Here is a 23,899-nt window from a genome sequence, read left to right as displayed (position 1 = left end):
CAGCTCTATTTGTTAATCAAATCAGTCGCATTTAATATCCTTTCTATATTCTTACCTAATCAGGAGGGGAGAATTTCCTCAAATTCCTCTAACCTTTAGTAAATGTCAACTTCTTAAACTCAGTACTACCAACTTTCATTTTCTGATAACATCAGTTCTGTATTGAACACGACTCCAGGAAGAAATCAACTTCAATGACTAAATTCTTGTTTGTCTCTCTGAGATCAGGCCTGTGTACAAGGTTTTACATTAGTTATAACCAGACTACTGGGTTTTTGGTTTTCCTGCTAGTGCCCTGGACTTGTCCTTGAGAGGAGGCGAATGGCCATCTTATTCTTCATCAGAGGCTCCGCACCTAGCACAGTATCTGACACATAGGAGATGTTCAATAAATACTTCTTAAATTGAATTTAATTTCATGACTTCCTTTTTAATTTATATTTTTGCAGTATATTTTATACCTCAATGTATAAACATTTTATCATCCACATGGAGTTTATGATTTAATCCCAGAAGACTTATCTTCAGCTATACACCAAGTCTGGTTTCACTTTATCTTCTCAGTCCCCTCACTCTACCTTTGCAGACGCAGAAACATTGCGTGGATGGCACATTTCCAGGAGGACTAAGTGGAGATTTCTCTCAGTGTGTCTAGCTTTCCTATGTGTGTCCTTTTTCCTCCAACCCCTTGCCCCCTGCTCCCTCCATCGCACTATTCCCCTTGCCTATCAGCCCAAGAAGATTTTGGGGTAGAGTAGCTAGAGAGCTAGTCCAAGCTTTTGTGAAGCTTGTTAATTGTGCAAATGCCTTGGCTCCACCCCAGATGCCCTGAATCAGAATCTCCAGGGTTTTTAGGGCTTCCAGCAGGTACATGTGAAGATGATTCTAGTGCGCAGTTTAGTCTAAATTAATTAGGAAATGCAGACTTTGGAGAGAACCTGTGGCTGGGCGGTAGCTATATGGTGGTAACAGAATGGGTTGCTGGAATGCCCATGGGGATGAGGCGGGAAACTGATGAATGCCTGCTACGTGCCAGACATGTTTGATCCTGTGTTATAGAAACTAGCTTTGAAGGAGAGATCATGAGTCACCTAAGCTGTTTTTGTTTTTTTTTCTCTCAGAAAACACTTTTCTAAGGTCATCTGGCTTTTAATCCACAGGTTTTAGTCCTAGTTTCCTAGGACTATGTAACAAATTACCGCAAACTTGGTGGCCTAAAACAGAGAAATTTATTCTTACAGTTCTGGAGGCCAGCCATCTGAAATCAAGGTGTGTCAGAACCGTGCTGTCTCCAAATGCTATAGGGGAGAATCCTTCTTTGCCTCTTGCAGTTTCTGGCAGCCCCAGGCATCCCTTGGCTTGTAGCATTATAACTCCAATCTCTGTCTCCATTTTCATATGGCCTTCTCCCCTTCTCCCTGTGTTTTCCACTGTGTGTCTCTTTCTTTCTCTTTTAGGCTGCACCGTGCAGCACGTGGGATGGAACCTGCGCCCCGGCAGTGGAAGCCCTGAGTCTTAACCACTGGATCACCGGAGAAGTCCCTCCACTGTGTGTCTCTTATAAGGACACTTGTCATTGGACTTAGGGCCCACCTAGATAACCCACGATGACCTCATTTTGAGATTCTTAATTACATGTGCTAAGACCCTTTTTCCAATTGAGATCACATTGACAGGTTCTGAGGATTAGGACATGACTATATCTTTTTTTGGGGGGGTACCATTTAACCCCTAGGGAAAGAGCCTTTATAATCTTTTCTGCTACTATCATTTCTCTCAAAGTGATTAAGATGACTTCTTCTTTTTGAGCAATCCTGTAGTCTGTCTTCAGAATCTATGAGTATCTCTTATACATAATTTTTGATTTAATGTATGATATGTCATCTCCATTTCATTCATTACCTGTAACACCTGGCATTGACCAGGAGACTCATTTACCATTGATAAACTTTAATAGAAACCATAAAATAATTATTGAGATAAAATTTTAGAAGTTACCATAATGATTTAAAGAGCTTTAATTGTTTGAAACTTACAACAAATCTTCTTTGATGATCATTAGTCATTTTACTCTCTGGCACACATATGAATAAACCTGCTACTCTTCACCTTGGATCACACTATCTAGAGTTGCCCATGTGGGAAGCAACATGATCACAGATGAAATGCCTGCATTTTAGACCATTTGACCTTGTAATGATAACACCAGAGTAAGCACTTACTGGAAACTGCAGAAGCTTGGAAGTGAAAAGTATCAAGGAAATCCACGGTTTCAGACAATAAATATTGATCCATTTTGCCAAGTTCCATTAAAATATACTTTTTTAGGCCTAGATATTACCTTTTTAAGTGAAAAGGATTCTGCCTATTAATCTGAATAAAGATTTCAGTAGTTCTGTGGACTTGGTAATTAGATCCAGCATGTACTTCCTTTTGCAACAGCTTAGTATCTTTGGGCTTGACAATAGGGACACATTTCAGATTGTGAAATACTGCTAGATTCCTTAGCTTAATTGATTTGGGGCTTAAGCTTGAAATTGTTATTTATTTTCTCAGTTCGTGGTATCTTAATTCACATGTCCTTCTCTCTGTATCTGCAGCCAATGTCTCTCAGGCAGGATTTCAGTTTCAAGTACTTGTATGAGAGTGTGGGGTCCCTCCTGATTGGCTTTCCTGGAAGCCTTGGGGGCCTCACCGCTCTGCAAGTGAACTGCTCTTCTCTCTGTGGACTTAAGTTTCTTTAGTTTGGGCAGTCATCTCAGTGGGAGCCTGCCCATGAGACCTGTCTCTTTCCGAATTGGCTCTCTTTCCAAATCGGCTCCAAATGTTTTTTACATTAGATATCACTTTCATTCATTTTTAAAAAAGTCTCTCTCTCCCTTTCTGCTCCTAAGAAGTATTCCTTCCAGAATTACTTTAAAATTGTCAAAAAATTATCCTTTTTAGGCTCTTGCATATATGGAAATGAGAATTATTAATCTTCAGGATAACAATTTTGTCTGGTGTAAGTTCTTATGTCTATCTAAAAAAATTTAAAATATATCACTTGGGAAAACAAGCAAGCATTTGAACCTTTTGGGTGCTTCTACTCAAATCTTTCCAGGTTCCTGGAAAACTTTTTATTTTGTATTTATCTATTTTTTAAATTAATTAATTAATTAATTTGGCTGCGCCAGGTCTTAATCACAGCACACGGGATCTTCGTTGCCACGTATGGGATCTTTGTTGTGGCGTGTGGGATCTTTAGTTGTGGCATGTGAACTCTTAGTTGCGGCATGTGGGATCTAGTTCCCTGACCAGGGATCAAACCCAGGCCCCCTGCATTGGGAGTGCAGAGTCTTAGCCACTGGACCACCAGGGAAGTCCCTGGAAAACTTTTTAAAAAAGGTAAATTCCTGGACTCAACTAGTAGAAAATTGAAAAATAATATACTATATTACCTTAAGAATAAAAATAAATGAATGAGACACACCTAGGGTCCCACAAAATGATTTTTTGTATAGAGCAAATGGGGCTATATTAGATAGGTAGATTTTTCCAAACAGACCCTCTAAATTTGATGAAAATCTGTCCAGTTTTTTCATGTGGTGCAGTAGACAGAGTAAGAGATCCATAGACAGAAATTTAACTTACATAGTTTATTAATTTCCATACACATTCCCATCATACAGTCCAATGAGGTACATTGTTTAAAGTTCAGGAATTTATAGACAGTTGACAGGCTCTCTTTTATGACATTATTCTATTTCCAAGGCTATAAAAATCAGTCAGTTTTGTTTCTTCCCTCAGCTGAAGTTGTTATATCAAATCTGTTATCAAGGTCAAATGTATGCTATATTAGTCAGTCTTTTTTTTTTTCTTTCTATTTTTCCTGTCACCACCCATGTCTAGGTTTTCCCAGATTACTACAATTGGCTTTTAAAAAACCCCATTTTATTATGGAAAAATTCAAACATACTCAAAAGTAGAGAGAATATTATACTGAACGCTCATGTACCTGGCATAAAGCTTCATCAGTTATAAACATTTTGCCATTCTTCCCCCTTATTTTCTTTCTGGAATATGTTAAAGCCCAACCCACTCATCATAGACTGTCAGTGTGTGTCTCTAATAGATAAGAAATTTGTGTCCCCCATAGCTTTCTAATTATTCTTTCCGTAATCTCATTTTTCTCACCAATCCCAAAATTTCCAACCATTTAGCATACTCCTACAGAAACCTAAAAGGGTTTTCAAAGGCTCAGTATTTCTCATTGAATCAAGTGCACACTCTTGTCCTGGTTCACAAAGCCATCTTACTTTAGCTTCCCTCAGCTGTTTAACCTTACCTTCCGTCATTCCCCAACAAGCTATCAGGTGGGTCTCCTCACTGCTCAATAGATGCACTTTTTATTCCTGTCTCTAGTCATACTCTTGCCTCCCCAAATTATGTGCAATCTTGAAAGCTCTGCTTGGCTGCCACTTCCTTTATGAAGCTTTCCCCAGCTCCTACTGACTTCTCTCTTCTCTGAACTCTTGGAATTTAAACTCAGTTCCTATAGCTTTAAATATGATATTTTAATGTTATCCCAGTCTTAATTACTATAACCTGGAAAGTGGACTCGGAATCACTGACTAGCAGCATTTGTTTTTAAAGACAACTTTACAATGTTTGGGTGAATGGTATCACTAGGGATACAATGAAGGTCAGTGGTGCTGGACAGATGAAACGTCAGTATGGTAGACAGAATTCTAGATGCCCATGACCTCTGTCCCTGGTGTTACTCCTGTGATTATGTTACACGGCAAAAGTAATTTTTCAGTTGTAATTAAGATTGCTAATCAGTTGACCTTAAGCTAGGGAGATTATCCAGGTGCACCTGATCTAATCACCTGAGCCCTTTAAAAGCAGGGAGTTTTCTTTGGCTGCTCATAGAAGAGGGAGTCAGAGAGATTCTAAGTGTAAGAAGGATTCAACCCACAATTATTGGCTTTGAAGATGGAGGAAGGCGCCCATGAGCCAAGAAATCCAGGTAGTTTCTAGATAGCCAGAAAGAAAATGGGATCTCAGTTCTACATGCCCAAGGACGTGAATTCTGCCAACAACCTGAATAAGCTTGGAAGCAGCTCTTCCCCAGAGCCTTCAGATAAGAGCTCATCCCAGTCGACACTTGAGTTTGTCTTTGTGATACTCCATGCAGAGAACACAGCCAAGCCCACCCAGACTTCTGACCTGTGGAACTGTGAGATAATAAATGGGGGGTGGTATAAGCTTCTAAATTTGTGGTAATTTGTTATGTAGCAATAGAAAATGAATACAGTAGGTAACACAGGGTTCGAGCTTGTAGTGAAAGTTTACACATTTCCTGCTGTTCTTTCTTTTCTGGTTTCAGTTTTATTGGGGTATAATTGGTATACAGCACTATATATAAGTTTAAAGTGTACAGTATACTGAGTAGACATACGTATATTGGGAAATGATTATCACAGTAAGTTTAGTTAAAATCCATCACCTCATATAGTGATAAAAAATTTTTGGTTTCCCTTGAGATAAGAACTTTTGAGATCTACGCTCTTAGCAACTTTAAAATATATCATACAGCAGTGTTAACTATAGTCAGCATGTTGTACATTGCATCCTTAGTACTTATTTATCTTATAACTGGAAGTTTGTAACTTTTGACCGCTTTCACCCGATTCTCTTACCTCCTACTCCTTTGCCTCTGGTAACCACAAATCTGTTCTCTTTTTCTATGAGTTTGGGGTTTTTTTTAGACTTCATATATAAAAATATGGAACGCTACATGTATTTGTGCGTCATCCTTGTGCGGGGGCCATGCGAATCTTCTCCGTATTGTTCCAATTTTAATATATGTGCTGCTGAAGTGAGCATCCTGCTATTTTTATTAAGGCTCCAAATCAGTAAGGGAGGTTTTCCAGTAAACTGAGGCACACGTTTTAGCACACACGGTCACTGCACAGGCTAGTGTTGCCCTTGGTTTATGACACCTCTCTCTTGTCCCTCAATTTCCCACTACAAATAGGAAAATTTCAATAAAAGGAAAGTCCAGCTTCCCTATTGCCTATGTTTTCAAAAAAGTGAATAAGAAGGTCCTTGCGCAAAAAATTCTATAAGAGGGTCCTATAAGAGGGTCCTTGAGGAGGGTGATTAGGACAGCCTATCTGACCAGCAGTGGAACTGGTTCACTATGCAGACTCTGACTATTTACCTCTGTTATGAGACTGGCGCAGATTTTGCAGGAAATGTTCCCCTAAGCTCTGCAGCAGCCAAGATTTTAGATGGTGGAACTTGTTTATAAAATAAATCCAGACACTCACTTTAGGAACCGGTCAACAAATAGTTACTGAGGATGCTTAGAAAGATAAGAACTGAAGTTACAGTTTCTTCTGCAGCTTAGAATCAGAGATGATGGGCAGGAGCTTTATTAGTTCTACGGGCTTCTGCTTCTCCAGCCACACACATTTAACAAAAACGAATGGTTAGACCTTCATTTGGGGTGCTTGTGTATGATTCAAAAAGAACTTGTTCCTTATAAAATTTATTGTTAAATGACTCATTACAGGATGATGATGAAAATAAGCCTTCTAATTTAAAGAGTTATGCCAATGTTCTTTTAAAAGTCAACCTTGTGAGGTCTAATTTACATATAATAAAATACATATATTTTAAGTGTACAGTTCAGTAAATGTATACACTCACATCACCACCATCATAATCAAGATATAGCACATTTCCTCACACCAGAAAGCTCCCTCATGTACATCCTCTGCAGTCAGTCTCTGCTTCCAACTACTGCTCCAGGCAACCGTTGATCTCATTTTTATCACTATAGATTAGTTTTTCCTCTTCTAGTATTCATATAAATGGAATCAGACAGTATGCATATTTTTTGTGTTGAGTTCCTTTCACTCAGCATGAGGTTTTGGAGACTCATCCACATTGTTGCCTTTATTAGTAATTTATATTTTTATTGCTGAATAGTATTTAACTGTGTTAATAACACAATTTGTTAGCCTATTGGTGGATATTAGGGTTGTCCCAGTTTGGGGCTATTATGAACAAAGTTACTATGAACAGTCTTTGGGTGGATATATGTTCTTATTTCATTTTGGTAAATACTTGGGAGTGGAGTAGCTGATTTAAATGATAAGTATGTTTAACTTTGAAAGAAACTGTCAAACTGTTTTCCAAAGTGGTTGTACTATTTTCCACCCTCAGTAGCAAGATAACCAACTGTTCTCAATCTTCTTCAATACTTGGTATTGTCAGCCTTTTAAAAGGATGTGGAGTGGTATCTATCTAATGAATATGTAGTGGTATCTGATCGTAGCTTTGATTTGCAATTTCCTTATAACTATGATATTTAACATCTCTTCTTGTGCTTATTAGCCACGCATGTATCTTCTTTGGTGAAGTGTCTGTTCAAGTCTTCTGCCCATCAAAAAATAATTAGATTGTATTATTATCATTGAGTTGTAAAAATTTTAAACTATATTCTGGATATAAGCCCAGTGTTATATACGTATTGATATTACAAAAACTTCTCTCAGTCTGTAGCTTGCCTTTTTGTCATTTCTTAAAAAAGTCTATTTTGCCCTACTTCTCACCTCCTTCTCCTTCAGGGTCTCTAATTACATATATTTAGGCCATTTTCTGCTGTCCTACAGGTCTCTAAGGATCTGTTTATTTTTCTTCAGTCTATTTTCTCTCTATTCATTAGCTTGGATAATTGCTATAGATTCGCCTTCCTATGTTCAAACTCACCAGTGACTTTTTTCCTCCCATCTCTGATCTACTGTGTGTTTTTTTTTTTTCATTGTAATTTTTCAGTTCTAAAATTTCCACTTAGCTCTTTTTTATTGTTTACATTTCTATGCTGAGAGTCCCTACTTTTTAACTCATGATGTCCCTATTTTCTTAATTCTTTGAACATATTTATAGCAGTTGCTTTAAAGCCCTTATCTTCTAAATCCATCATCTCAGTAATGTTGGGACTGATGATTTTCCCTTAACAATGGGTCACTTTGCCTTTTTTTGTTTTTATTTTTTGCATGTCTAGTAATTTTTTTTTAACGTCTTTATTGGAGTATAATTGCTTTACAATGGTGTGTTAGTTTCTGCTTTATAACAAAGTGAATCAGCTATACATATACATATATCCCCATGTCTCCTCCCTCTTGCGTCTCCCTCCCTCCCACTCTCCCTATCCCACCCCTCTAGGTGGTCACAAAGCACCGAGCTGATCTCCCTGTGCTATGCAGCTGCTTCCCACTAGCTATTGGTTTTACATTTGGTAGTGTATATATGTCCATGCCACTCTCTCACTTTGTCCCAGCTTACCCTTCCCCCTTCCCATGTCCTCAAGTCCATTCTCTAGTAGGTCTGTGTCTTTATTCCCGTCCTGCCCCTAGGTTCTTCATGATCATTTTTTTTTTTTTTTTAGATTCCATATACATGTGTTAGCATACGGTATTTGCTTTTCTCTTTCTGACTTACTTCACTCTGAATGACAGACTCTAGGTCCATCCACCTCACTACAAATAACTCAGTTTCGTTTCTTTTTATGGCAGAGTAGTATTCCATTGTATATATGTGCCACGTCTTCTTTATCCATTCATCTGTCGATGGACACTTAGGTTGCTTCCATGTCCTGGTTATTGTAAATAGAGCTGCAATGAACATTGTGGTACATGACTCTTTTTTATGTCTAGTGATTTTTTAAATTGTGTACTGCACGTTGTTGGTGGTGCATTGTATAGGCTCTGTACTTTTGTTATCTTCCTTTGAGAAGTGTTACCATGTCTTTTATTAGGCAGCTCATTTACTGGTTGATTACCTTGCACTCTGTAGGCTTGTCTTTATGCTTTGCTAGGGAATACCTATTGGAAAACTCAATATGTTTCCCAAGGCCTTCTATCTTTGCAGGTCTCAACCTCTAAATTCAGCTTTCACTGAAGATCTTTTAAAGGCTTGGCTTTAGACCTTGTTAGGGTGGGCATGGAGTGGACCTTACCCGAAAGCATGTTTCTAGTCTTCTCTGGTGTCTTAGATAGATGCCTTTTGTGTTAATAAATTGATAGCAAGGTCTTGCCACTCTGGCTTGGCCAGAACTTCCATGTCTTCTAGCACTGTTTTGTATCTAGTATCTTTATTCTGTTCTTGTCTCTATGGTGACTGTTCTGTATAGTTACTACAAGCCTCAGGTACTCTTGCCATGGGCATGTGCATCTTAGGATTCACAGAGAACCTCCTGCACAACTTCTGGGTCTCTCCCTTCTCTCTAGCCCCTACATACCTGCTTTACCTTCTGATGCTTTGCCCTGCAGATTCTGATTGCTTCAGCTTTCCTGAACTCTGACCTCTGCCTCTTCAGCTCAGCAGGATCATTGTGCTCTGCTTGGATTCTAGCTTGCTACGTCATGGTTGGATAATTGTGCCCAGATAGAGATCCAGGGAAATCATGGGGCTCACTTTATGAATTTCTCCTCTCTCAAGGGTCACAGCATTGTGTTTCCTATTGCCCAATGTTTAAAAACAATTACCTCATGCACTATCTCTAATTTTATTGCTTATAACAGAAGGGCTAGTCCAATACCGGTTGCTCCACATCTGGAAGTGAAAGTTTACAAGATGTGCTCTTTAGGATTCAGTTAGGTAAAGACGAATGGATTTATCCCCAAAGGGACCCCAAAGCTTCTATTTGGACTGAAAAAGCATTTTTAATAGTCATGAATCCCGTCATATGGCTCAGGACACTCGTCCTATTCATAGGAAGTTAGTATGGTGGGGTCGAGTGTAGCTTCTCTATGTTGTTTCCAAAAATTGAGTCTAAGAGCCATCTCTTCTCTCTAAGAAATAGAAAGAGGGTCTCTAAAAATAATTGTGTAGTAATAGTTTTGGTAATAATAAATTACTATTATTGAGTACTTAATGTTCTAGGTGTTGTTCTTTTTTATTAAAAAAAATTTTTTTTTGATGTGGACCATTTTTAAAGTCTTTATTGAATTTGTTACAATATTGTTTCTCTTTTATGTTTTGGTTTTTTGGCTGAGAGGCATGTGGGATCTTAACTCCCCAACAAGAGATCGAACTTGCCCCCCCTGCATTGGAAGGTGAAGTCTTAACCACTGGACCACCAGGGAAGTCCCTAGATGTTGTTCTTAAGGCTTTATTTTTATTAACCAATTTATTCTTTATAATAACCCAATCTTCAAGTACTAATTACTAATTAGTACCTGAATATTATAATTACTAATTAATAATCCTGTTTGGAGATGAGAAATTTGAAGTACTAATAGGTTAAAAAACTTTCCTGAGGTGACACATCTGGTAAGTGGTAGATATGGGTGGTCTATAGAAAGCCTTTGCCAGTTTCTATCATAGAAATGTTACACAGCATAAAGGATCTTAGAAACACTGTGTCTTTTTTTTTTTTTAACATCTTTATTGGAGTATAATTGCTTTACATTGTTGTGTTATTTGCTGCTGTATAACAAAGTGAATCAGCTATTCGTATACATATATCCCCATATCCTCTCTGTCTTGAGTCTCCCCCCAACCCTCCCTATCCCACCCCTCTAGGTGGTCACAAAGCACCGACCTGATCTCCCTGTGCTACGCGGCTGCTTCCCACTAGCTATCTATTTTACATTTGGTAGTGTATATATGTCCATGCCACTCTCACTTCGTCCCAGCTTACCCTTCCCCCTCCCCATGTCCTCAAGTCCATTCTCTACGTCTGCATCTTTATTCCTGTCTTGCCCCTAGGTTCTTCAGGACCTTTTTTTTTTTTTTTTTTAGATTCCACATATATGTGTTAGCATACGGTATTTGTTTTTCTCTTTCTGACTTACTTCACTCCGTATGACAGACTAAGTTCATCCACCTCACTACAAACAACTCAATTTCATAGAAACACCAAGTGTCTTAATGTGTAAATGAGTAGGTGAGTTTGTGAGGGTGTTTGTGAGCACGTGTGAGCATGTGAGAGTGTGTGTGGGTATGTGAGGGCTCCTATCTCAGGGTCTTCCAAAATGCTGTTCTTTCTTTTGACTACCCCTCTTCACCTTCAGTCAACTCAATCTTATCCTTCAGGGTTTAACTTCAATATCACTGCTTCAAGGATGTTTGTTACATGCTTTCATAATATGTTATTCTTTATTTCTTCTTATCACTATTGTAATTGAATTTACAGAAATATTTATTTAATGGGTGTTTTTTCCACTAGACTATATGCTGCATGGGGCCTGTTTCCCACCATGTCTCCGACATGTAGCATGGTTTCTGGCATGGAGTATGTGCTCAATGTGTATTTGTTGAATCAATGAATGAACGTCCAAGAGTAAGTTTCCCTTCTCATGTTGCTATAAACTGATTTATCTTTGAGAATTGCATAATTTTTTTGCCTTTCCCTCCAATTAAAAAAGTTACATATAGTAAAATTTTTTCTTTTTGGTATATAGGTCTATGAGTTTTTACAAAAGTAAAGAGTCATGTGCAACTGACACGGGCTTAATTTCCAAAATATCCAAACAGCTCATACAACTCAGTAACAAAAAAGTCAACCCAACCAAAAAATGGGCTGAAGATCTAAATAGACAGTCCTCCAAAAAAGACATACAGATGGCCAATAGGCACATAAAAAGATGCTCACCATCACTAATTATTGGAGAAATGCAAGTCAAAAATACAGTGAGGTATCACCTCACACTGGTCAGAATGGCCATCATTAAAAAGTCTACAAATAACAAATGCTGGAGAAGGTGTGGAGAAAAGGGAACCCTCCTGCACTGTGGGTGGGAATGTAAATTGGTGCAACCAGTATGGAAAACAGTATGAAGCTTTCTTAAAAAACTAAAAATAGAGTTGCCGTATGATCCAGCAATCCCACTCCTGGGCATACATCCAGAGAAAACTCTAATTCAAAAAGATACATTCACCCGAATGTTCATAGCAGCACTATTTACAATAGCCAAGACATGGAAGCAACCTAAATGTCCATTGACAGAGCAATAGATGAAGCAGATGTGGTACATATATACAATGGAATATTACTCAGCCATAATAAAGAAGGAAATAATGTCATTTGCAGCAACATGGATGGACCTAGAGATTTTCATACTAAGTGAAATAAGTCAGGCAGGGAAAGACAAATACCGTATGATATCACTTATATGTGGAATCTAAAATGTGATACAAAAGAACTTATTTACAAAACAGAAACAGACTCACAGACATAGAAAACAAACTTACAGTTACCAATAGGGAAAGGGAGTGAGGGCGGGATAAATTAGGAGTTTGGGATTAGCAGATACAAACTACTATATATAAAATAGATAAACAACAAGGTCCTACTCTATAGCACAGGGAACTATATTCAGTAACCTGTAATAAACTGTAATAGAAAAGAATACGAAAGAGAAGATATGTATATATATTCTTGCTGAACATCAGAAACTAACACAACACTGTAAGTCAACTATACTTCGGTTAAAAAGAGTCATGTAGCTACCGTAATAGTCAAAGTATAGAACAATTCATCCCCCTCCCCACAAAAAACTCCCTCTTGATAAGCCTTTGTAGTCACTCTACCCCCAACCCTTACTCTTGGGCAACCACTGAAAATTGCTTATTTTACATTACCCTGGCTCTTTTCTTTTCCATCCTGCCTTATCTAAGTTCAGCTATCTTACTGCTCCTTAGCACTCCTGAATACTTTATCAGAGAAATGAAATTGCATCTAGACAGTTGCCTTACCCATTTATGTCCCACATGGAGTCATTTAAGCAAATAACTTGACTACCTGGAAGAGTAAGAAGAGGGACACTAGGCTACTTGGTTTTTTGTCATTGGCCTGTTACTCTCTTAACAGCTCCAGCGTCTGTATGCATCCCTATTTCACTACCCCTGCCTTAATTCAGGCTTCCTGATCTTGTCCAGATCATTGCAATAGGCTTCATATTAGTTTCCATGCCTCCAGTACTTCTTTGCTTATGTTTAATCGCTACATTTCCCCCAGAGCGACCTTTCTGAGACTCTAAGACCTCAGACTCTTCGTTGGCACCTTATTGAGCCTCAGCACCTCAGCATATCATTCAGGTTCCTCGGAGTCCCCTGCCTACTTCTGCAGAATCATCCTTATTGGGTCTTTTTCCTTGTATTCTGTGATGTTCCCGTTGTCTCAGACGATTTGCCATTTTCCAAATGTGCCATGGGTTTTATGTCTTTATGCTTCTGTTCACGCTGCCTGGAAAGGCTTTCCTCCCTGTGTCTCCTCCGTGAACACCCCTTCCTTATGGAAGACTCAACACAGGCCAGCTCTTGCATTCTTCTCAAAGACCACTTAACGATTCCCTCTTTTGTGCCCATGGTCACCTGTCCACCCGCTTTGCCACAACATGCATAATTCCTTATTGTAAGCCCATGCTCACATATTTGTCTCCCATTTCCTAGAAACAAAACCCTTTGAGGTCAAGTCTGTCTGTCTCCCATTTCCCTTTGAATCCTGAGTGCCTAGGACTGTGTCTGCCGTATAGTGGGTGCTCAATACACATCTGCTGAATGCAATAATGGATAGAGTTATTACTGTTGTATTAGCGGGCTGGCCAAAAATTTCGTTCAGGTTTGGCCGCAAGCTGTTACGGCCAAACCCGAACGAAAATTTTGGCCAACCCAATACTTTTGCACTTTAATAACTTTCATAAACCTGTTTTAAATTTGTCTAGTTTTTGATGTTTGGGAAAAATTTTGACCAAGTACTCTCCCATTTCATGAGAAGCTGCTGAACCTATTTGTGTGGCCGTGTGAAGTTCTCTCCAGCTTTTGCTCAGTCACTATGCGTCTATTTCAGTGTGACCTAGTCAGTTGGCATTATTTCAACTGGGCTTATCCATGGCTGTCTGCTTGTGTATAGAAACTCAACTTGCAACTGTGACAGTAAAAAAAGGGAAAAACAGGGGATGTCGAAAGTGAACATGAATTTCCCATTAGTGGCTAACTGGCTTTGAACTTCCTCTCCATGGAGGCTCAGAGTAAAGTCAAAGCTATCACTGAGCTCAGGTCTGGACTGCCTACAGGTCACGCTGTTACTCAGCTCCTTATCTGTTGTGTTCCGTGTCATATTAACTTTGTGAACTTCTACCCCAGGGATCTTAGTCCCAGGATGTTTGGGTTCAACATATTTGCCATTGAAGTGGAGATCTTGTCCTTCCTTGTGAAAGTGAAGACATTAAATTCTCTAAAAATATTCTATCCAACCAATTCTGTCATTTCATTGTGAAAAAAACAAACACTGACATAGAATATGATTCTTACTAATAAAGCACCCACATTTGTAACAAGGCAGGTCTTGGTCAGGAGGGAGGACAGGTGAGAGAAGGTAGGAATATTCTATATCTTCATCTCAATATGACCAGGGTTAGGGTCTAGGTGGGTATCTGCTTCCTCCCAGTTGCATGCCTGCTAGTGTAAGCTTGGAGCTCTCTGGAAACTGTCACCTCTTAGGACAATTGCATAGTCTAGGAAACATTCGAGTTGTAGGGAAGGTGTTTAGCACTATGGTTTCAAATTTTCATCTTACAAATTTAGGTCACAGCAATGTTTCTCAAATTTGCATTTTCACTAGGATCAGCTAGGCAGCTTGTGAGAAAGATATCACTGGTTTCTACCCCTGGAGATTCTGGTTCAGGAGGCTTGGAGTGAACCCTTGGAAGCTATATTTTAAATAATCTCTCTGGATGATTCTGATGCACAAAGATGAAAAACTCTGTCTTGTCTTGGATTGTTGGAGCTGAATAGGGCAACATGATGTTTCTGAAGGCATCCTTGCCATTCCGAGTTTGTTGACAGACCAATGTACATTTATTAAAACAGGTTCTAAAAAACTGGGACTTTCTGTCCCAAACCTCACCTGTTTTCAGTGTCTGGAAGTCCATTTGATCTTGTGGAAAACACCCACAAGCAGAAAGCAAAGATGGCACCCAAGAAGGATTCAGGCTGAGGAGAAGCATTAGGAGTGACCCAGAAAACGTACACTTAAATTCCGCTGGGATAAGAATCCTCTGAGCAGAGTTGATGCTGACGCACTGCACTGCTGATGCACTGTGGAGTGAATTGAGTTTGCATCATTGTACCCTCCTGCTATGACTTACCTCATGGTGATCAGGGTAGTGCCAACCTAAAGTTTGGAAATGTTTGACATGGTGGTTGCACAAATGGAATTGGGGCAGAGCAGTGATAAAAGATGCACAGCTGCCTGCAGAGGTGAACAGATATGTGGACGTGCTGTCTCTTAACCTGCTTTCTGGTATGAGTTGAATTCCAAAATGTTGGTTGAGTTTGCTAGGTTTGGTTCAGGTCTCCAAAAGGTAGGTTTGGTCTCCATGTGTGTGGCATCGTTCTGTATAAGCTCTAGAATTGGGGGTGTGTAGTGGAGAAGTGGAGGAGTGATGGTAGCTGAGGATTTTCACTTAAGTTTCACTGAATAATAAATAACATGTACTATGCCTGAGAAGCATGAAATTTTCACAGAGACTTGTTAAGCAACCTCTTTCCAGTGTTGTTTTGATCTTGGGAGATCAGGGCGTGGGGACAGCACACCCAGACCTTGTGGCAGACAGTAGAAACCCTTCAGCACGTCTCAGAAACCTGACTGTTACCTGTCACGAGGACAGGGGATTGCTGTGGTTTCTTTTTGAAGAAAAGATTTCACGAAATGGATGAGGAATTTTTAATCTACTATATTCTCATTTCTGGGACTGAAGGAATTAGTAGAAATTGTACTGTTCTTAAAATAATGAGATGATTATCTTTAACTTTGGAAAATTAGAAAAGGGCACTAAAATCAGGGACTTCTTATAAGAAGGAAGGAACCTTAAAGGTATCAGGTTCAACCCCCTGGAATCACCTTTATCCTTCTCTTTCAAATGGTTGACTGGTTTCATACTAATAGAACAGGATAATCCAGTGCTACTTTCCCTAATAAGCCACTGAAGTTCAAATGTAAAAGGGGTGGGTGAGGACCTCTGACCTGCCTCTGTCTCTCTTGAGTGTAGTACACCAACGCCTGCTATCACCAAGCCCAAAAAGTTTACTCAAGTTTTTGGCCAAGGAATCAACTTGGGTAGAACAGAAAGTCCTGTACAGCCCTCTTGTCTGCCAAACAGCATTGGCATTGGAGCCATTCCCAGTAAAGTGAGAATTTCCTGGCTGTTTGACTTTGAGTATGTCATTCAGTCTGTCAAATCGTTGTGTTCTCCCTGTAAAATGTTGTCACCTATAACTTGCATGGATTGAATGATAATACATGTGTAAAATAGGTGGTATACAATAGAGATAATAAATTATATACCTTTGCTTGGGCAAATAACATTTTTTTATGATGACATTAAATTACTTTGTGTTACCGATTACACTCCTCCAAAGTAGGACAGACATGAGTCTAGATTTAACAGGGGACACTGAGAAGGAAAAACAAATCTAATTCGGAGGAGTAGGTTAGTGTGAGTCTGTTAAAAGCAAACAACCTGAGGTACCTCTCTTCAAAGACAGCATCCTGTCTGTTTGTACTTTGGCAAAAGCATGTGTGGGCAAACACTATTTTATTTGACATTGTCCTAAAAGGGCCAAGCTCCAATGACAATGCTTGCATCTTTGGCAAACACCCTCAAAAGGATAAGTTCATTTAAACATGCAGACACAAATCTTTATGTTTTGTGCAAATTAATTTTTAGTAACTACATTTTACTTGCTTTGTTTCCTTCACACAACCCTTTGGTGGACCGACATTATTGTCTCCCTAGCACTCTTTTCCCAAGTCTAATTTTCACCTTCCCTTTCTGGTCCCAGTACTTTCCACAACTTGGCGGGTGCCTCCCTTGCTCTCTCCAGCTCCCAACCTTCTGCCCTATGAATGTTTTACAGGAAGAGTTGGTAACTTCTTATCATAACCATAACAGTAGCACAGATAAACTACTTTACAAGCCAATTTCGTAGGCACGGTGTGGTTTACCTAATAATCCTGTGTAGCAGGTTATCTCAATTCTGAGAATGAAGAAATTTAGGTCAGGAGAGATGGCAGAGCAAATAATATCAGATCTTGACATGGTTCATCTTATCTTTTATTAATCCTCTGCTTTATCTATCATACCATATTGCCTCCTTTTCAGAGAAAAATCTTGAATTGACTGGTAATCTGCATCCTAAAAGTCTTGATTCTAGGCATTGTTTTAATTAGGACAGTATTTATGGAATCTCTTGTATTGTTATATGTATGTCTGTGTTAGGATGGTCAGAAAAGGGAAATTGTCTTGGTAGTTAAGAAACTGCTGAGTATCAAAGAAAAAGGAGAAGGAAATATATTATTTAATACAAAAAAGAACATTGGAGTTACTAAAACAAAAGATGATTTGAATAACTACAAGTCTACAGTCCACTTGAGTCTATAATCTTGCTAGTGAGATTCCCCAAAGTCTATTCTCTAACCTTGCTGCACAACTAGTGGAAAAAAAATTGTTGACAAAACAAAGGCTATTCTGCCAGTTCCTTGTTGTGGTTGTGAGACGAATTTATGTAATAAAGTGCTATTTAAAGTATGAGCTATAGTTTTATGCAGCTGATTTTACTTAATTCTAAAAAGAGTTCATTGAACACTGTGGCTGAACCTGATGGAGCTGGATCTTTAGCCACATGGATTATTGAAATTCCTGAAAGATTGGTAAATATTTTTCTCTTTTTGTCACAGTGGAGGCCCAGGTGATAATAATAATATTAAAAAACTATGGTACTGTATTTATAAAATTTTTACTTCTTCCCCATAGTATTTGTTACAATTGAAAATCATTCTTGGGCTTCCCTGGTGGCGCAGTGGTTAAGAATCCGCCTGCCAATGCAGGGGACATGGGTTCGAGCCCTGGTCTGGGAAGATCCCAGATGCCGCGGAGCAACTGAGCCCGTGTGCCACAACTACTGAGCCTGCGCTCTAGAGCCTGCGAGCCACAACTACTGAAGCCTGCGTGCCTAGAGCCCATGCTCCGCAACAAGAGAGGTCACCGCAATGAGAAGCCCGTGCACCGCAATGAAGAGTAGCCCCCGCTCGCCGCAACTAGAGAAAAGCCTGCACGCAGCAACAAAGACCCAATGCAGCCGAAAGAATTAAAAAAAAAAAATTAAAAAAAGAAAATCATTCTTTATATTAATAGGATTGGGAGGTATTGAGGGAAAAGGCAGGTACTGTTGTGCTTCATGATTATTTTGCAAGTTAAATCATTACTCTGCTTTTGGTTGGTGACTGAATGACAAATACCCTTTTATCTGAAGAGTAAGAGGCTATGGGTGTCAACTGAGAGCAATGAAAGCTCTAATACCCAATGTATTGTTTTTCCATTCTTTTATTCTCTTATTTCTATCTGACATATATGTCTTTCTTCACAGATTCATGCACACTTTATATATACCCATCATTGATGCTAAAGTATATGACTTTTTTTTTATTTTAAAAGTTTTTGGTAAATTTTAACACAATATAGGTACAATATAATCATTTCAACATAAAAATTATTGAGATACTGTAATTTTTTAACTAAGACTTCAAAATTCAGTGCGTATTTTACTTACAAGTCAATTTGAACTAGCCATATTTCAGGTGAATGACAGCCGCATGTGTCTGGTGACCACAGTATTGGGTCTGCATGGTGGGATAGAATAGTAAACAACACAGGCATGGCCACTATCTGTAATATGACTTTCTTTTTTGGCAAACATACCTGAATTTATATATCCAAATGCAGCCCATTTCCTTCAGAATGAAAGCATATTTCTACATTATTGACATTTTCAAGATTTTGGAATTTCACTTTTTTGGAACTTTTTTTTTTAATACCACCAAGGGTGTTAAGTTTTGCTCTTTAGAGTGGGGTTGATTTTTGGTAAGGCTGAAAGTCATTTGAAGCCAACTGAGGTAGATGACCGGGCTGAGTAACATAAATTGTGGTAAAACATGAGCCAAGAATATGAGCAACCCTGCCTGAGAAGCTCCCATCTCTTGTTTCTTGTTTTGTAAAGAGCATTTTTTAACAAAAAGTGATTTTCTGATCCCAATGGCTGCCTTTTGCAGAGTCAAAATGTCAAGGCCCTGCCTGATTGAACTCCATCTAACTTTACAGATGCACTTGCCATGCTACTGCCATGAACTCTGGTTACGTGAACTACATGACCTTCCCTCCATTCTTAGCAACTCTGTGCTTTTGCCTGTATTGTTCCTATCCTCATTGACTTGTATATATTACCCTTCATTCCAGAAAAGTTTAAATGTGGCCCTCTTTATTCCTGCTGAATTCTACTCATCTTTAAGGATCTATCAGTTCCCATATCTTTCCAATTGGAAATGAATCTCTGAGCTTCCCTAGTATTCTATGTTGCCTTCTATTTTGTAGTATAGCTCTTAGAGTCTAAGCTTTTTGCTTATATGCCTTCAGTTTTGTAGGATTAGCATCTAGCCCAGTTTCTTCTCCTATTAAATGGAATAAATTAGACTTATTTTCTTTCTTTTTCCCCACCCCTTGCAATTCATTTGCTTATTCACTTATTTAAGAATGATTTATAGATCAACAACAATGCACTGTGCAAGCAATGAGTATATAAAGATCAGTTTGATTACTTTCTTCTTGTTGTGGAGTTCATAGCTTACTAGGGGAGCCAGTGACATAAAGAAGTAATTGCAAAACAATACAGTAAGTGCTATTGCAGAAATAAGTGCAGGATTAAGTTGGGACCCAGCAGAGAGAGTAATCAATTCTGTCTTTGGGTGGTGGAGGATGGCTCCATAGAACAGGAGACACTAGGTCTGTTTCTCAAAGGACAAGTAGGTGTCACCAAATAGACAAAGATCTAAAGGACATTCCAGAGAGGAAAAAATATATGAAGCCATCAGTATACAAGAAAATATTATGGGACTTCCCTGGTGGTCCAGTGGTAAAGAATCTGCCTTCCAATGCAGGGGACGCGGGGTAGACCCCTGGTCGTGGAACTAAGATCCCACATGCCGCGGGGCAACTAAGCCCGTGCGCCACAGCTACTGAGCCCATGCGCCTCAACTAGAGAGCCTGCGTGCTGCAAACTACAGAGCCCACGAGCTCTGGAACCTGTGTGCCACAACTAGAGAAAAGCCCACGTGTCACAACTAGAGAGAAGCACATGTGCTGCAAGGAAGAGCCTGCATGCCACAACAAAGACCCCACGCAGCCAAAAAAAAAAAAAATATATATATATATATTTAACAAAAAAAGAAAATATTATATCTTCAGTCAATTGCAAAGAATTTGAGATTTGGAGGGTAAGAAATGGGATTAGAGAGGGAAGAGGGGCAGATTTTGGAGAGACTTGTGTACTATGCAAAGGAGTTTGGACTTCGTGTAGTTGAAAGGGAAACTCCAAAGTAATTAAATCACAGAGGTTACAGGATTGAGTTATAATTTAGAAAGGTCTGGAGCAGTGGAGAATGAACTTTAGAGGTGGGTGGTGGAGAGGGAGGAAATAGAAAAATAGAATTCAGGCTGTGTCTGTCTGGTTAGGATGCTAATATAAAAGTTCAGATGAGGATTGATGAAGGCCTGAACTAAGGCAGAGGCAGAGGGGAAAGGGAGGGATGGGTCAGGTCTGAGAGATATTTAGGGGACAGAATAGACAGGATTTGTGGCTATGCTTTTGGACTGATGCAAGGATAAAATGTAATAATATATGCTCAAGAATCAAATATGAGGCACCCTAGAAAGGTGAAGAATTATCAAATAACTGGTGATGGGATTGGTAATATAAAACACCTTACATATTACCTAAAAGAAAATGTATTAAAAATGTCTGCCAGATAAAGCTATGTATTTTCTCCAGTGTATTTAAAAACATTTGTGACTTGAATGGAAATATTTGAAGAAATGAAAATTCAAACTAACTTGATTATTTTCTGCTAAATCTTTAATTCAGGTCCAATGACCATGAAATGCTAAACGTGGTAGAAATTGTGGTGGTGAGATGAAGAGAAGTGGGGAGAAATACAGAGAGAAAGGGGGTAATCTTAGTGTAGGACTCTCACAGCTCCATGTCCTATGCTCTGCAAGTGTCTTCAATAGAGTGTGGGCCTTTGCTCCCTAGAACTTTCTGGAAAGAGAGTAATCTTTTCTCTCCCCTCAGGGGCAGTAAGGAAAAGCACTGCCTTAAGTTTCCCTCTATCATCTTTCTTCTGGGTAAAAGAGGGACAAAGGCAATGACTTGGAGAAAGGCATTGCTTTGCTAATTCCCCATAAAAAGTGAGATCTGGAGGAGCCTAGGTGCATTGTTTGCATATGACAACATCAAAATGGGTAAGAACCTGTCAGCTCCTCCTGGTTTCATTCACGTACTGCCCCAGGGAACTGGCATTGCTTTAACTCAGGAAAAACCCGGGGCTGACCATGCTTTTAGACATGGGATCATCAGGTGGTCAAACATTGGAAAGAGAGAAAGATACAAACAAAAGGCAGAGATATGACACAGAATTTTGTGTTGACCTATTTGCAAGAGTCTGAGACCTGGAATGGGGAGAAATGAGACTGGAGAATGAGGCAAGGGCTGGGTCTTGGAGGGCCTTGGATTCTGTTAAAAGAGTTGGTGTAGGAGCGAGGGACTCCCAGAAATAACTTAGTCAAGGAAGAACCGGGATCAGGTGGTAATTTAGAGAGACCTGAAGGCTGTTTGGAGGATGGGCTGTGGCACACAGCAAGCCCAGGGAGGGTAAGATTTAAAGTTCCTGTTTGCCCAGCAAGAGCACATGGGATCTGATAAGGGTGTTTGCCTTTTGCCGCTGTCTAGATCCAGGAGAATGTAACTTAGGGACCCAGTGTAAACCAGGTGTCAGGTCTTTATTGCCCTGTCATCTTATGTGACATCTTATGTCACACATAAGCCTCCTTCATACCGACCTCTCAGCTCTAGCCTGAGAATCATTGGTTCTTGCCCCAGGTGGGAGGCAGAGTAGAGAAGAGGAGGTTTCAGAGGCTCCGTGAATCACCAAGGAGAGGCAGCTGGCTGTAAAACCTACACAGAATGTGAGCTGGGTAATTTGAAAAGTGTGGCTGAAACCCAACAAACACCTCTCTCTAATTTGCCCTCCCTACCCTTGGGTGAAAATGAGTCAAACAAGGGAGTACCCAGGCAGAATGCTGGGGCAGTATGGTTCTTTACAAAGAAGGAGACCTCATGATCATTATTAAGGAGAAAGGAAGATTTAGGGGGTTCTAGAATTTTCTGATTTTTCTATTTCTTTCCTATTTATTTTTCCTATTTTTACCCCTACTTAGATGACTCCATTCTTTTGCTAACTCTCTAATCTAGTTCTTTTTAAAAAAATTTTATTTAGTTATTTTTGGCTGCGTTGGGTCTTCGTTGCAGTGCGTGGGCTTCTCATTGCGGTGGCTTCTCTTGTTGTGGAGCACAGGCTCTAGGTGCGTGGGCTTCAGCGGTTGTGGCATGCAGGTTCAGTAGTTGTGGCACATGGGCTTAGTTGCTCCGCGGCATGTGGGATCTTCCCAGGCCAGGGATCGAACCCGTGTCCCCTGCATTGGCAGGTGGATTCTTAACCACTGTGCCACCAGGGAAGTCCCTCTAATCTAGTTCTTCAGCATAATAAATTTTCTCTCTTCTTCAGAAAACCCATCACCATGCTGAGTACTTAATAGATCCTTAAAATTTGCCAGTGAACTTGTTTTAAAAGGTTAAATCGGAATGAGGACAACATTTAGATGTAGTAGATTTGTTGATGACTGGGGGGTGGAAAGCAATTTCAGTAATCTATATTGCTGCCATCATTGACTCTCTGTTCCAAAAGGCATCTTAAAGATCCAATGGCTCTAACTTGATGCTCCCTAAAACTCAATGGCAGTTACCCTGCCTGTGAAGATGTAGAGCATGGGGACCTCATTACTTTCTCAGGAAGTCCTTCTGACAGTCAGAACTGAAAACTGCTTCCCATAATGGTCACCCACTCCTTGTAGTTCCACTTTCCTATGCAGTATAATTTTTACCCTTTTCTCATGGTAGAGAAGGGGGACAAAAATTATAAGCACAGCAACTTTTGCCTCCGGCAAACGCTGAGACTAAAGCCATGTGTTTTGCAATAATCACTCCTTGATTGAATTCGCTGCCCTTTGCAAACAGTTATGTGCCCCCTCTGTCCCTCTTTTCCTTTCCTTTAGTCCTCTCTTTCAATATGTAAAATATGAAAAATCTGATCTTTACCAACAGTAGCATAAATTCTTGGTTCTTAAGCCATTCCCAGTATGGAGTACCATACACAATCCTATCTTGAGTTTTAGATCAAGGCCTGAGTTTCTATGAGTTGAACTTTGGTGGATTTCTTTTCTTTTTTTCTAGTGAGACTCTGTAGCTTTGCTGAGAAGTATCTGGTGGAGAGGGAACATCCAGACCTCCTGAACAACCTGGCAACATGAAATTCCCAGAATCTTCCACAATCACTGGTTCAGACCTTCCAGACTTAGTTCTCTTGCTATTAAGATGACTGTCGAAATCATCATAAAATAACAGGTTGGTCACAATTCAATTTTCAATTCAATTTTGAAATCTTACCTCTCTTTGTGATCTCTCTTCCTCCCTCTCTAGAATAAGTGGGTGGGCAGGTAGATGTGTGTGCAGCAAAATATGGGAGGAAGAGGTGGGCTGGGTGGATGGAATTGTTTCTTACTGTGGTTGGGTCTCACAGCTTTTATGGTTGTTTTTTTTCTACCCTTCTAGCCCCATTTTGACCAACTCCTTCCCCACCTCTTCGCCCTAAACCCCAAAAAACCACAACTACAGTCAAGTAATTAAACACACAAAACAAATAAAACTGCCTCTGTGTGAATATGCCTCTCTG

The 23,899-nt window shown here is 39.6% G+C and overlaps 1 protein-coding gene and 1 non-coding gene across 2 annotated transcripts in view; one reads left to right on the top strand and one right to left on the bottom strand.

Annotated features, from left to right (window-relative positions):
* The window catches only part of NFKBIZ (NFKB inhibitor zeta), a 58,821-nt gene extending 35,256 nt beyond the window's left edge, over positions 1-23,565 (top strand). The window contains exon 12 of the mRNA XM_036850462.1: positions 23,401-23,565. Within this exon, the coding sequence (XP_036706357.1) occupies positions 23,401-23,403 (3 nt within the window). The 3' untranslated portion in view covers positions 23,404-23,565. The remainder of the gene's footprint in view (positions 1-23,400) is intronic.
* On the bottom strand, positions 5,765-5,871 carry LOC118895109. The gene has a single exon (XR_005019879.1). It is a non-coding gene; the product is annotated as a U6 spliceosomal RNA (small nuclear RNA).
* Positions 23,566-23,899: the final 334 nt, after the last annotated feature.

This window comes from Balaenoptera musculus, chromosome 4, assembly GCF_009873245.2.
Source record: "Balaenoptera musculus isolate JJ_BM4_2016_0621 chromosome 4, mBalMus1.pri.v3, whole genome shotgun sequence".
NCBI lineage: Eukaryota > Metazoa > Chordata > Mammalia > Artiodactyla > Balaenopteridae > Balaenoptera > Balaenoptera musculus.
The sequence above is the reverse complement of the archived record's forward strand: the minus strand, read 5'-3'. Positions and strand labels throughout refer to the sequence as shown.